General features: G+C 43.9%; 1 protein-coding gene across 1 annotated transcript; it reads right to left on the minus strand.

Moving 5' to 3' along the window:
• Positions 1–2,505: 2,505 nt before the first annotated feature.
• On the minus strand, positions 2,506–12,059 carry MIMS2 (mitochondrial inner membrane scaffold 2). The gene is made up of 3 exons (XM_073309311.2): positions 11,370–12,059; positions 7,287–7,462; positions 2,506–4,376 (listed from the first exon to the last, which is right to left on the minus strand). The coding sequence occupies exons 1-3, from the start codon at positions 11,847–11,849 to the stop codon at positions 4,160–4,162; spliced, it is 873 nt and encodes a 290-aa protein (XP_073165412.1). The 5' UTR covers positions 11,850–12,059; the 3' UTR covers positions 2,506–4,159.
• Positions 12,060–12,755: the final 696 nt, after the last annotated feature.

Consider the following 12,755-nt stretch of genomic DNA (forward strand, 5'->3'; position numbering starts at 1 on the left):
CACTGGTCCACACCTGACTGTCAGTCTTCACTTTTACAAGATGCAACTCTACTTAAGTGCTGCTGTTTCACATGCAATAATTTGCCACTGTACATTCCTTTGGTGTTTTGGAGTACTGCCATTTTTGCAATTGTATACATATGACTTAGGTTATAGAACTGCAATACATCCAAGCCTAAGAGATTTCTTACTGGAAAATAAACAACTAGAAGGGAAAAAAATATTTTATTGTATTTTCTACCAGTGTTGCCAATTTTATAAGGCCTTTGCTACTATTTCACAAACTAATTCTGTTTTCACATTTCTAAGCTTACACAGGAGGATTCAGAAATTCAAAATATATTTTTGATTTAAAATATATTGCAAAAATGTTCATCTAAACAAAGGTCGCAAATGACAGTTTTTACAACCAGATTTGTCTAATTCAGAGGTAAAAAATAGTCTCTCAATCTCACTTAAAGGGGACAAGTGCAGTTTAATTACAAATTAAATTAACTTGGCACGCTGGTGATTTTTAAAGTGAATATTGTTTCCAGAAACCATAAAATCATGACTGCATTACAGGAAGTAACAGATAGAAGGACTGGAATGCTATTTGTTTTTCTAATAGTGATAATAGAAAAATACACATTTTACTTAGAAATGAAAGAATAAAGTGATATGACCATTTGAATATTTTAAAAAGTAGGATTTTTTGTATCTTGCTATATCTTTAGTATCAAAGTGACTTCTCTGATCTTGAGTACTATTGCACTCTCTATAAAGCAATAGGGACCCATCAGAGAAAATGGCTCTATTATAAATAAGTATGGGAAAGGGAATAAAACCAAAAATGTTTCCTTTAAGGAAATTTAGACATTCTACTCAAGGTCAAACAGATTTATTTTTTTTAAAAGGCCCCGCAATGTTTTAGCAGCTAGCAAATCACAGGAGACTAGGGAAGTTACTGTTGTGAGGAGTTAATAATGCAACCACCACCACCACCTTCAATGGTTACTTTAAAAATATTTCAATTTTATCCAGAAAGTCCATTATTCAGTAGCATCACCAGAAGGCAATTTCAATTAAAAACTCAAAACATTCCAGCAATTAAACTAAAATGAAACGTAAACTCTGCTTGATAAGTTGATCACAAACTAGCTTACACACCATTGCAGGGATGTGAGGCACCCCATTTTGTCTCTGCACAAACTACCTGCATCATGGGTCACAATGCAAGAGGGAATGCAGCCACCTAGGAGCAGCTAACTCTCTCTCCTGGCCAGGCAGTGAGTCAGCCAGAGCAGCAGAACAGGCGCAGAAGGTGATTTAAGCTACATTAGAAAGAAGGCTAGCATCTTACATCTCCCATGGAGCAAAGAGGAAGCAGGGACCACACTGCAACTCTTAGTCACAATATGGCCCCTGCTCCTGGGGTAGTGCAGTTATATGCTGCCCCTTACTCAGGGCAGTTTGCAAGCTGCCAATCTAGCCTTAAGTCATCAAAATCCCTTGAGGTGTACACAATAGCTTATTTTGGACCCAGTCTTGGGCACTCTGTATTGCATGGCTATATGTACATACTAAATTCCACATTAGGATAGGAACATTGTCACAGTGATAAAATATTTAAGAAGTATTTTTCAACTGATTATTTAAAAGGATAAATAAGTTAGAATTGAATCATCATTGACACATCCTTAGTTCTTTGCACTTTCCTCAGCTTGGAGGATGTAGGTGAACTAGTCTGTTTATAGTCCATTTCACTTGCATTATGCTGCAGTGTTTGTTTCACCAACACTGCAGAGGAAAATCCAGATAAAGCTACTGAAAATATTTCTATTTAATTTCATAATTAATATATATGTCTAAATCTTGGGTCTAAAACTACCAAGTGCTCATTTAGGTCAATCTGACTTAGGGCAAGTCGACACCAGTGTTTTTCAAAGTTCAGGTAGCGACCCAGTACTGAGTTGCAGCATGTAAGGCTCTGGGTCACCTTGCTCAGCACCCAGGGACATTAAAAGTCCCATCGTCAGTGCTGCCCAGCTAAGGCAGGCCAGTGACTACCTATTCTGACACTGCGTTGTGCCCCCAAACCAGCCAGCAGCAGGTCCGACTTCTAGGCAGGGGGGCCACAGGGCTCTGCACACCGTCCCTGCGCTGAGCACCGGCTCCGCAATCCCATTGACTGGAAACTGGCCAATAGGAGCTGGGGTGGGGGGTTGGTGCTTGCGGGCAAGAGCCACGCGGAGCTGCTTGCGCACCTCTGCCTAGGAGCCAGACCTGCTGCTGGCCGCTTCTGAGGCACAGCATGGTCTGTGGTGCCAGGATAGGCAGGAAGCCTGCCTCTGCATCCCAGCTGCACTGCTGACTGGGAGTCGCCTGAGGTAAGCTCACACCCCAATCTCCTGCCCCAGCTTTGAGCCCCCCCAAATCCAGAACCCCTTCCTGCACCCCAAACCCCTCATCCTCAACCCAGAGCCCCCTCCCACATCCTAAACCTCTCATTCCCAGCCCCACCCAGCAGCCCTCACCGCAACCCTCTGCCCCAGCCCCAACCCCCTTATCCCCAGCTCTGCTGGGTCACGGGCATCAATCATTTTCTTCAACAGGGTCCCCAGACAAAAAGTTTGAAAACCACTAGTCTACACTACAGGATTAAGTCGACCTAAGTTACGCAACTCCAGCTATGTGAATAACATAGCTGGAGTTGCTGTTGCTTAGGTCGACTTACTGCAGTGCCTATACTGCACTGGGCGTAGAGTTTCTCCCATCCACTTAACTTATGCTTCTCATTCTGGAGGCGTATCGGAGTCGATGGGAGAGCAATCTGTGGTTGATTTAGCAGGCCTTCACTAGACCTGCTAAATCGACCCCCAGTGGATCAATCGCCGCAGCATCGATCCACAGTGTGGACATACCCTTATTGTGACTTCACGGTAATACTTCTGCAGTGCAAGAGCAATGTAGCACATTGGTAAGTTTTTGGAATTTACTGCAGAGATCAGAACTAAGCTTTTTTTTTCTGTTCACATTAAAATAGTTAATATGCACTCCATAGTAGGTAGCTCAGACCTGCAGATTTCTTGACCTGATGAATTATAGACATTGCAGCAGTTTGTAGAAACATGCCATATTGAGTTGTGAACAGCAAGCCAAATTGACAACTCAAACATCAAAGGAAATAGCACTTTAAAATGGTATCTGATGTGAGCTATGCAATAAAGAGTCTTAAAAGTATAGATCACTCCCATATTAAGTCATGTTAGTTTAATATAAGAATCAAGTGACTAGCTAGTGCATTGAACAGTCTGCAGAATTATAGCATATGGACTTCAGGAATGTATATGAGCTTCTTCTGCAGGGGCTGAGAACCTGCTACAGCTTGTTTTCAGTTGTAGATATGTCTGCTAATACAGGGCCTGATCCACCACATTGAAGCCTATGAGAGCCTTGCCACTGACTTCAATGGGCTTTGGATCATGCCCACAGACTGAAATTGTGGTCCCCTTGAAGTCAGTAACAGAACTTCCATTGATTTCAGGGGAATCAGGATTTCACCCAAATAGTCTACAGCACTCTAGTATAAATAAGATTCCAGTAGGGCCAGCTGCTAGTCAACCAGGAGAGTGAGCTTTCAAGTGATGCTCAGCATCCATACAACTTAGAAGTATGGAAGTACAGCATGGCCAGAGTGCCTTTTCAGAGCAAGAAATTATTTTAAAGGGGCAATGGATAAATACTAAGCACTGAGTTTGTGTATCAAAAGAGGCATTCACATGATAGGACAGAGTATGCTTCAGAGAATAATTAAATGGGAATTCAATCTTAGTTTAGTTCCTGAAATACACTATTATGAACTAGTGCTGCACTGTAGCAAGTGTGTTTCACCAAGAAAAAAGTAAGGCCCAAATGGCTGAGTTGTAAAGAGACTAAGATGTATGTTCTAAACAGTTTCCTCATTGGTAGGTAAGTGCTTATGTTATCACGGGCAGGAGTTTTCAGATACCATTTTAACAGGGAAGGGAAGGGGTTAACATTTTCCTGAAAGGACAAGCAAAAATGTGAGATGAGATCAGTATTAACATGAGTCCAAATAGGGCAACTGCAGTTGCCCGGCACCTTTAAAAGCTATATGAACATGACTTTTTTTTTTTAAAAAAAAAATAAGATTTCATCATGGGTTTGAGGCAGGAGGTTTGAAGAAACCAATCTTACGGAAATATCGGACAAGGAATGGCACAGAAACTAAGGTAATGCTGATTCGGACTGGAGCAAACACTTTGTGAATAGCATAGGCCAACACAAATGTGCTTGTACCAGCAGCCACTTTGGATTGCACCAATGCTTCATTGAATCCAAGTTTTAGGAGAACTGCAGTCATGTCCACACCACTGGGGAGGGAAAAAAGGAAAAAAGAATTTATTGTAAGAAAAAAATATATACATATCAAAAAGTTGTACCAGTTCCCTTATATTAGTAAAGAGATCTTTTGTTTACTTCGGATAATCTGTGTACTCATGCTCCTGTTCCCTAACCGAACACCTACCTTGGTTATTAGCAGAACAGTGTTAATGTTTATGGCATTACTTAAAAAGCAGTTAAACAGTGTGCCAGATTCTGATCTAACACAATGGATGAGTTTTCTAAAATGGAGCCACTCTAGGTTTATACTGCTCTCACTGAGATTAGATTGCAATCTTTCTGAAGATTCCAGAGGCCCATGCTGTTTGACATTTCCCTTTTTCTATGTAAATCAAAAGCCTAAAGCACAGATGCATTAAGAAATTAAAATTCCAACAAAGACACTAAACTGTGATTGACTTAAAGAGGCACCATCAACTAGAAATCTAATCAATTATAAATTGTAATTTGAGGTATTACATTTGTCTCTGAGCCCTCCCATACCTCCTCACCAATTTTTGTGGTTTTACAAGTTTAATTTTTCTCCTCTCCTATTGCTGTGTGAAAGGCCCACACAACATACAGAAACTGACAAAACACAAAGTGCTGTCAAATGCACAGTGTGATATTTTTGACAACTTCAGATGATGCCTGTTACAAGAGTAGGAAACAACTTTTCAGACTGAAGTGTGATATTTTTCCCCTCCCAGGTTGGTGTCCCTATAAAACCAAATACCTTCTCATTCATCCCCCTTTTCTCTGCTTTCACAATTGTATAGCTGCAGCGTCAGCCCAGTAGTCAGATATGTCCCTTATGGTAAAAAAAAAAAAAAAAAAAAGAGAGAGAGAGGGAAAAAAAATGTAGGGCTGGAAGGGATCTCAAGAGGTCACCTAGACCACCCCCGACAGGTGTTTGTCTAACCTGTTCTTAAAAGCCTCCAATGACAAGGATTCCACAACCTCTCTAGGTAACATCCCTGTTCTATTATTCTAACTTCTGAATTAAAAAAAATTGCAAGTTTGTAAATAATCTTTACAAGATTTAAAGTTTAACCAACATGCAAAATGAAACAGACGATCAGTAAATCTGACCTAGAGTAAGACAACAATACACCCATACATAATGCTGAAAGTTCGCTAATAGAGAAGTAAAAAGGCTGTTTGAATGCTAAACAACTTCTGTAAAAACAGACCAAAGGAAAGAAAGAGGGACTTGTCTCAACTCCTGCCATCCATCAGTCACATATACATTGTAAACAAGGAAGCTACAACTATTTTCAGTTGTCTAGAATAGGCTCTACATTCTGGAGTATTTCCTAAATGACATTGGAATGGTCCATTTTTCCCCACTGCACTTCTCGCACTTGGCCATAAATAAGGCTTAATAGGATTTGATTTACTTCCTTAGTCAGTGGTAAGCATCAATTTCACCTGACACAGAACTCAAACAAACAAAAATCCATCAACAGTTGGCAAATGCACCTAGCACCTACAGGAATCTGGTGTCACTGGCCTCACAGCCATGCAGAGAACCCTCTGCAGTCCTGGTGACTCACTCCCTGGCCAGGAGCAGGAGCCCGTTCAACAGCTGGGTGGCATCCCCCTAGCTGTGGGCTCCTTCTCCTCCTCATGGCTCTGGCCAAAGGTCTCTGCTCTGCCAAGCCAGGACCACAGCCTCTCCTTGCACCCTCTTGTCTCAGGTCTCTCAGCCACACAGAGAGCCCCCTGCAGCCTTACTGTCAGGGATACCCTAACCCTCCCCCCTTTATTTCCTACAAAAATGTGAAAATTAAAAAATAAATAGTTACAAATAAAAAAATGCTTAAAAATAAAACTCAATATTAATTGTCAAACTTACAAAAAAGATCAAATTCTGCTGTGCCTACATGTAAAGGTACATGAATTGTTTTGTAACAGGGGAGTTATGTTTGTGCAGTGCATGAGGGATCTTTGCTGCCACCATGTGCTCTGTTCCTGTAAATAATTATATACATTTCTAAAAATAGGACATGATCCCAGCAAAAGCCATGTACAAACTTCTCTTTCTCTCTCTCTCCTCCCTGGTTGTCCCCCTTCTGTTTATTTTTTTAATCCAGCCCTGTATTTGTTTTAATCCTTCTGCAGTTATAGGCAAAATTCTAACTGGTGCCTTTCAAGGAACCTACCAGCCTACATTATTCTTTTGCTCTCCTTCCTTGCATGCAAGTCCCCGAGTAGATCTCCAGAGTAATCAGGGCCGGATTTACACCTTACGTATCCCCAGGGACATCATCTTCAGCATGCCCCCTGCCTACAGGTGACCTTTGTGTTTTCCATAAAAAAAAAAAAAAAAAAAAACCTTTTAACCCTCTTAATTTTTAGGCACCCCTAGGCAAATGCCTACTGTGCCTAATTGGAAATCTGGCCGTGAGGGTAATCACCTTGTTTTGGATCCAGTTCTGTTTTTATTTGATTTATACTGAATTAAAAACACAACAATCTTCAGCTCCAGCACATGGCGGTGGCTCTCGGATCTCCACAGCTCAAGCCAGGGTTTCATTCAAACAGCACGTCCCCAGAACACGAACATAAACTGCCTTCTGGATGACTGCACTGACACACTCCCTATCCTCCATGCCCCCAGGTGCAGAGCAAGGTACATTTTAAATGCAAAACCTCATCTTTATTCTTGCTGGTCTCAATACAGACTGGTCCTAAATCTGCAGCTGCTCCGTACATGGATCTCCAGTTGGATGCCATGAGACTTCTGCACATAGAGCTGTCTGCTGTTGTGTCTCAACATTGGGCCCTGACTAGTCTCCAGAGTTAAGTATTGCCTCAAAAATCCCTGCCTACTTGATATTTCTTATTTTAAAACACAGGATTACCCAAGGCCAGAGAATCTGCAAGAAAACCCGCACCTTGAAACAGCCAGGTAGAATATTCCCAAAGACATTAATGAAATTCCAATGTGGAATGAAACTCCTACAGCGCCGTACTCTTTAAAAACTTTTTTCAGCTGCTGGGATTTGTTGGGTTTCTTCTCATCCTCATCACTGGGATCTGTGACTTCCTTTTCAGGGGATCTACTTGTGTCCTATCCAAAAAGAAAACGATGATTTAGAACGAACACTCACATGACACACAATGTCCAGGTTCCAGTTAATTGTCTCAAGCTACTTGTTAAGAAACAAAATAAAGCACAGAATGCTATGCCGTGCTGTTTTTAGGTGCTTTGGATAGGGGGCAAAACAAAGATGCACAGTATTAGGTGCAATTTACCCCATGGAAGAGAGTCCACACAAGGTCCACATGAGCCATTAACCTAGGCTTAAGGGATGCATTGAGCTCTGTGTGGACCCCAGCACTAGGGCAAGTTTTCCTATTACAGAATAATAAATATAGACAATCTGATCCTGAAACTGACTCAGTTCAGGCAGAGTTCCACCCACACAATCACCTGTAGGATAGGATACTTAGTTTGCATGCCAGAGTGATTTTGCTTTGTACCTCAATCCTCAGCCTCAGAGTGCAGATCCTTAAAGAGCACTGTATTGCCAAAGGCCAAGTGATTGGTAACATAGAAAGCTCATTGGACACCACATATTGAGAGATGTCAGCTTAAAATAATTTACCCCTGGATGAGGCCCAACATTTTAAACTCTTGTAAATCACGTTCTGTGCATCAGCAACACAGAGAAAGAACCTGAGAATTATTGCTGTAGCTTGGTAGCAATGAACAGCACTATCCTTCCCTGGCTGAAAAAATTATATGCTAGCACTGGTTTGGCTGCCATTGACAGACTTCTGCCTCAGCCACTGGGGAACCCATTTCATTTCTTCTTCTGGCATTTCTATAACAGAATAAGGTTTAAAATAGAATTTTCATATTAAAAGCATGTTTCAAAGCAACCTGATCCTAACCGTGCTAGATCGGACAGAGTCTTGGACTTTATCTTGTCTTAACTCCAAAGGAAATGTTGGCCAAGACAAGAGCGAAAAACCTTGGGACCTTTCATTTATTACTGGACAAAAGGATGGACAGAAGGGTTCCCTCTTCTTCAATTTACTTAATAGTAGGGGTGCCATTCTGACAGCCACTGAGACTGAAGCCCCCTGTTTATTTATAGCAGAGGCAGTGCCATTGGATGCTTCCCACCAGTCAATGTGCCTCAAACCTTGACCTGGATAGAGGAGAGAATATTTCAGTTTCCTTTGCCCATTCAGTCTTTTGACTCTCTCAACCTGCCAATGAGTAGGCCCAGTTAAGCTCCACATTATATATGCTTTCAATTTATCGTGCTAAAGGGTATCTCAGGCAGTCATCATACAATCAGGAGAGTGAATTTGTGTGGGGGGGTGGAGGGTGAGAAAACCTGGATTTGTGCTGGAAATGGCCCAACCTGATGATCACTTTAGATAAGCTATTACCAGCAGGACAGTGGGGTGGGAGGAGGTATTGTTTCATATTCTCTGTGTATATATAAAGTCTGCTGCAGTTTCCACGGTATGCATCCGATGAAGTGAGCTGTAGCTCACGAAAGCTCATGCTCAAATAAATTGGTTAGTCTCTAAGGTGCCACAAGTACTCCTTTTCTTTTTACAATCAGGAGAGGATTTTCGGGAACTCCAGGCTTGTTATATGAAAGCCAACTCTGCAAAACGAAATCACAGGATCTGAGATATAGCCTGTTCTTGTCACCCAAGTGACTTCCATGTCTTTCAATTTTGCTCTCACTAATCTAGGGCACTAGGCTAAAATACATGGAGGGAGCTTCTGAATCTGTATTGGCAGTGAGGCAAGAGATTTAGCCAGTACCATGTTAGCAGCTGTTTATGACGACTATCCATGTGGTCATGCCCTGTATATCTACTTGCTTAGTAAAGAAAGCTCAGAGAACAGAATTATATTCTATAACATCTCTGTAGAAAGTCTATTTTTCTTGGACCCAGGGAGTCCTGTAATGCCAGAAATCAACCCACCACAAGATTAAGGTGCTCAACATGTTAAGAATTCAGCAGTGACTGAAAGCAACCAAATGCACAGAGTTGGTCACAATCCTGGAGCTGAATCCCCTTGCCCTGGTCATGCATCTGGTTGATGAACTGGGGCCTCAGTGAGGGCAGATCCATATTAATGACATTTTATTTTTAGATTATTGTTCTGAGACAAAGGAAATTCAGTGTTTACTTGTAGAACCAGCCCTGCAGAAATGCAATGAATGAAAAAAATATTTAAAAGGCTTAGTTAAAAAAAAACAAACCAAAAAAACCCAAACACACACCATATTAGAGGGACTACTTTGAATTGAGCATCTGTAGTTATATGATGTTCTTTAGCAATACCAACAGGACTATTTCCCCCTAAACGAACACAATCTAACTGTATTAAGAATAAAAAAATTAGTATGGTCACAAAAGGGTCTCAAACAACAGCATTTAATCTGAAAAGAAAATACATATGGATAATGGTGCAGTCAGTGGGTGGTCTGATGCAGAAGAGAAAGCAGCTCATGTCAAGAACTCTAAGTGATGGTTCTCATTCAATTCTCATGGCATTGCTCTCTTCAGCATTTCTAGTGAAAACAGTATCATTACTTCCATATTTTTCAGGGGCACTGTACTCTGGAATTCCCACTGTTCTTAATGGGTACTAGCTGATGCAAAGCATCTCTGAAAAACCAAAGAGATGCATTTTTTATGGTTGACTACTTGGCCATAAAAATTAACCTGGAGCTGAACCTTCACATTTAGAAATTCTGGCACAAAGAAGTTTAAAAACACCCCTCCTCTCTCCCCAGCAAAAGAGAGGAAAAAAATTCCAAACACCCACATATAGTTCAGTCAGGTTGTGGAATTTTAAAACATTACACATTTTGTTCTAACGCACTCAGGTTGCATTCCTAACCAAGACCACTCCTTTTTATTTTATTTTTTTATTTTAAAGGTACGTGTATTGAACAGTGAAAATACATGTGCAGATAACTAAGGAGTCCAGACTCTGTCTTTGAACTGAAATAGGGAAGAGGATAAAAGAGATAAGAAAGACCGTTAGTCCCCCACCCCAGAACATTTTGAAGTGTCCTGCCCAGTGTAGTTTTAAGTGTCCCAAGTGACCGGGCCTCTACCATATACCTTGGGAAACGATTCTGCAGGCTAATAGATATCACTTGCTGGAACATTCAACCTAAACTTTCCAACTGAATTTCATCCCTTTTCTCTTGTGTCTTAACTGTCACTTCGGAAAAACTGGGTACTTGAGATCTTCTATAAAATTCAAAATGTGCAGTCAGCATATGGCAGAAAGCGAGAATCCTTCTCCTGTATTTTATGATGTACACACACATTACAAGTACTAGAACCATTTCCTCTATTTTAACACTTTCTGTTCTTAAAACCTATCCTACAAAAACTGAAGCAGCTTGAAAACAAGCAATGCTTTTGGCCAGTGTGTGCGGACAGGACATCATTATTATTATTTTTTTTTAAAAGAAGTTGTTTTACTGCCTGTTAAAACTGTGTCCAGTATGTGTAAGTCAGCACTAGCTATTACAACAATATAACTAGAAAGATTTCAAAGAACAAACAAACAGCTTCCTATGGGATGGAAGAAGAATATTTCCCGCCCTCAGTACCCTGCGGTGAGACCATCTCCCCAGTAGTGACTCCTTGGCATCTCTATTCCCTCAATAGATCTTGAGGGTGATGTAGAAAATTAACCCATTTTGGACAGAAACACTGTAGAACCTGAGAAATTCTGGTGCACAGATTAGGTCCTTATAGTTAGGCCAGGCACAGCTCCCTTGCCTCTCAGTGGGACAGTGCCCTCCCACTCCAGACCCCACGCAAGATGCAGCTTCATAAAGCACCCGTGGATTGCATGGAATGGGAGGAAGCCTGGGGGGGTATCCGTATGTGCCACTGATACACTGGCACTACAGAGAAGAGAAACTAAACCCACTTTGCAAGTTGCTGCTGACTCAGCCTGAGTCACCCTCACCCACCTTCCCGGAGCTGCCGCGGCTGCTGCTGGGGAAGTTGCTGGCAGTTGCTTGCAGAGTTATCTGGGGCTGCAGATGGCTGAACTCCGCGTCCTCTTGCACCTGCTGTCTGTATCCGAAGCCCCGGCGGGGGGGCAGATAACCCGCCTGAGCAGCTCTGCAGCCGGCCCGGCGGCTGGGATCAGCTGGGGGCAGGAAGCGGAGGGGGCTTTGCAGGCGCAGGTCCCCCAGGACGAGCCAGCTGCACTCCCGTCGGAGGCTGGGTCGAGGCTCCCTCCTGGGCGGAGCCGCTCTAGCTTCTCCTCCGCCGGGGACAGCCTGCACCTGGCCGCCTAGGAACGGCGGGGCCCCCGCTGCTGCTCTGGGGCTGCTGCGGCCGCTGCCCACCTTGCCCCAGACGATGCGTGCGGTGGCTTGGAGCAGCGCCCCGGAGCCCAGCGAGCGGTGAGCCGCCGGAGGGCCCAGGTGCGCCAGCCAGGGCATTGCTGCAACAGGGCCCCTTGGCCCGCGAGCCCGGCAAGGGAAGCAGCCCAGGCCCGCAGAGACTAAAAGAGCCACCCCCGCTCCAATCCAGGCACCCTCCTCCTTAAAGAGACAGCGCCCCCGCCTAGCGAGCAGGCCGGCAGCCCCGTTTGGAGCAGCCTCCTCCCCGGACCCTGGCGGGGAGGGAGACGCTAGGTCCCCTCCCTGTTCCCTCCCCCGCAGATCGTCCTCAGTAGAGCCAGGCCTGGCCGTCGCTTCTCTGCACCTCTTCAGCCCCCCCAGGGTACGCGCTGCAGATGGGGGAGGGCTCAGCCCGGACTGGGGCGGAGGGGCCGTTAGGCGTGGGGCCAGCGAAGCCCGGGTGGGTTAGTTATGCACAGGCAGGAGCGAGGGTGCTGAGTCAGCAGCTGGCTCAGCATACCCCGCTCGTCAGCTCTCCCCGGGCACATTAATGGGGAGCGGAGTGAAAGGCATGGAGTTAGCAGAGGGTGCCAATGAACTGAGTAGAGAGACAGCTAAAGGGCTAGCTGGGTGGAAAAGACGCCCCCTGCCCCCCCAGCTGCTAATACTATAAGCAGAGGGGAAGGAAAGGCTGGGGAGGAGAGTAGAGAGTCTGAAGGAAGGTAGGACTAGCAGCTAATAATAAAACTGGACCCTTTCCCAGAAGCAAGTGGGGGGAAGCTAGTCAATATTGTGTGCAAGTAATACTCTAGGCTCCCTGGCACAGTGGTGGGTGGCTAGAACGCCAGGAGTTGTGGTGATCAGGCTAGAAAAGACTCCCAGGGCCTGGGATTCCATGACAGCACATCTCATGGCTGCAGGAATGCAGAAGGGAAGCCCACAGGGTCTGGGGCCTGTCTACAGCACTCCCTTAATTCCCAGCAGAAAGCCCTGTTGTTTGGGATG

The sequence above is a fragment of the Lepidochelys kempii genome, chromosome 13, assembly GCF_965140285.1.
Source record: "Lepidochelys kempii isolate rLepKem1 chromosome 13, rLepKem1.hap1, whole genome shotgun sequence".
Classification (NCBI taxonomy): domain Eukaryota; kingdom Metazoa; phylum Chordata; order Testudines; family Cheloniidae; genus Lepidochelys; species Lepidochelys kempii.

Bases quoted from the DNA above. Each gene is read 5' to 3' on its own strand.
- MIMS2 (XM_073309311.2), bottom strand. From the start codon at position 11,849: ATGCCCTGGCTGGCGCACCTGGGCCCTCCGGCGGCTCACCGCTCGCTG. The intron at 7,463-11,369 runs GTGGGTGAGGGT...CTTTTTGGATAG, and splicing joins GCCGCGGCAGCTCCGGGAAG to GACACAAGTAGATCCCCTGA. The intron at 4,377-7,286 runs GTGCGGGTTTTC...TTCCCTCCCCAG, and splicing joins TTCTACCTGGCTGTTTCAAG to TGGTGTGGACATGACTGCAG.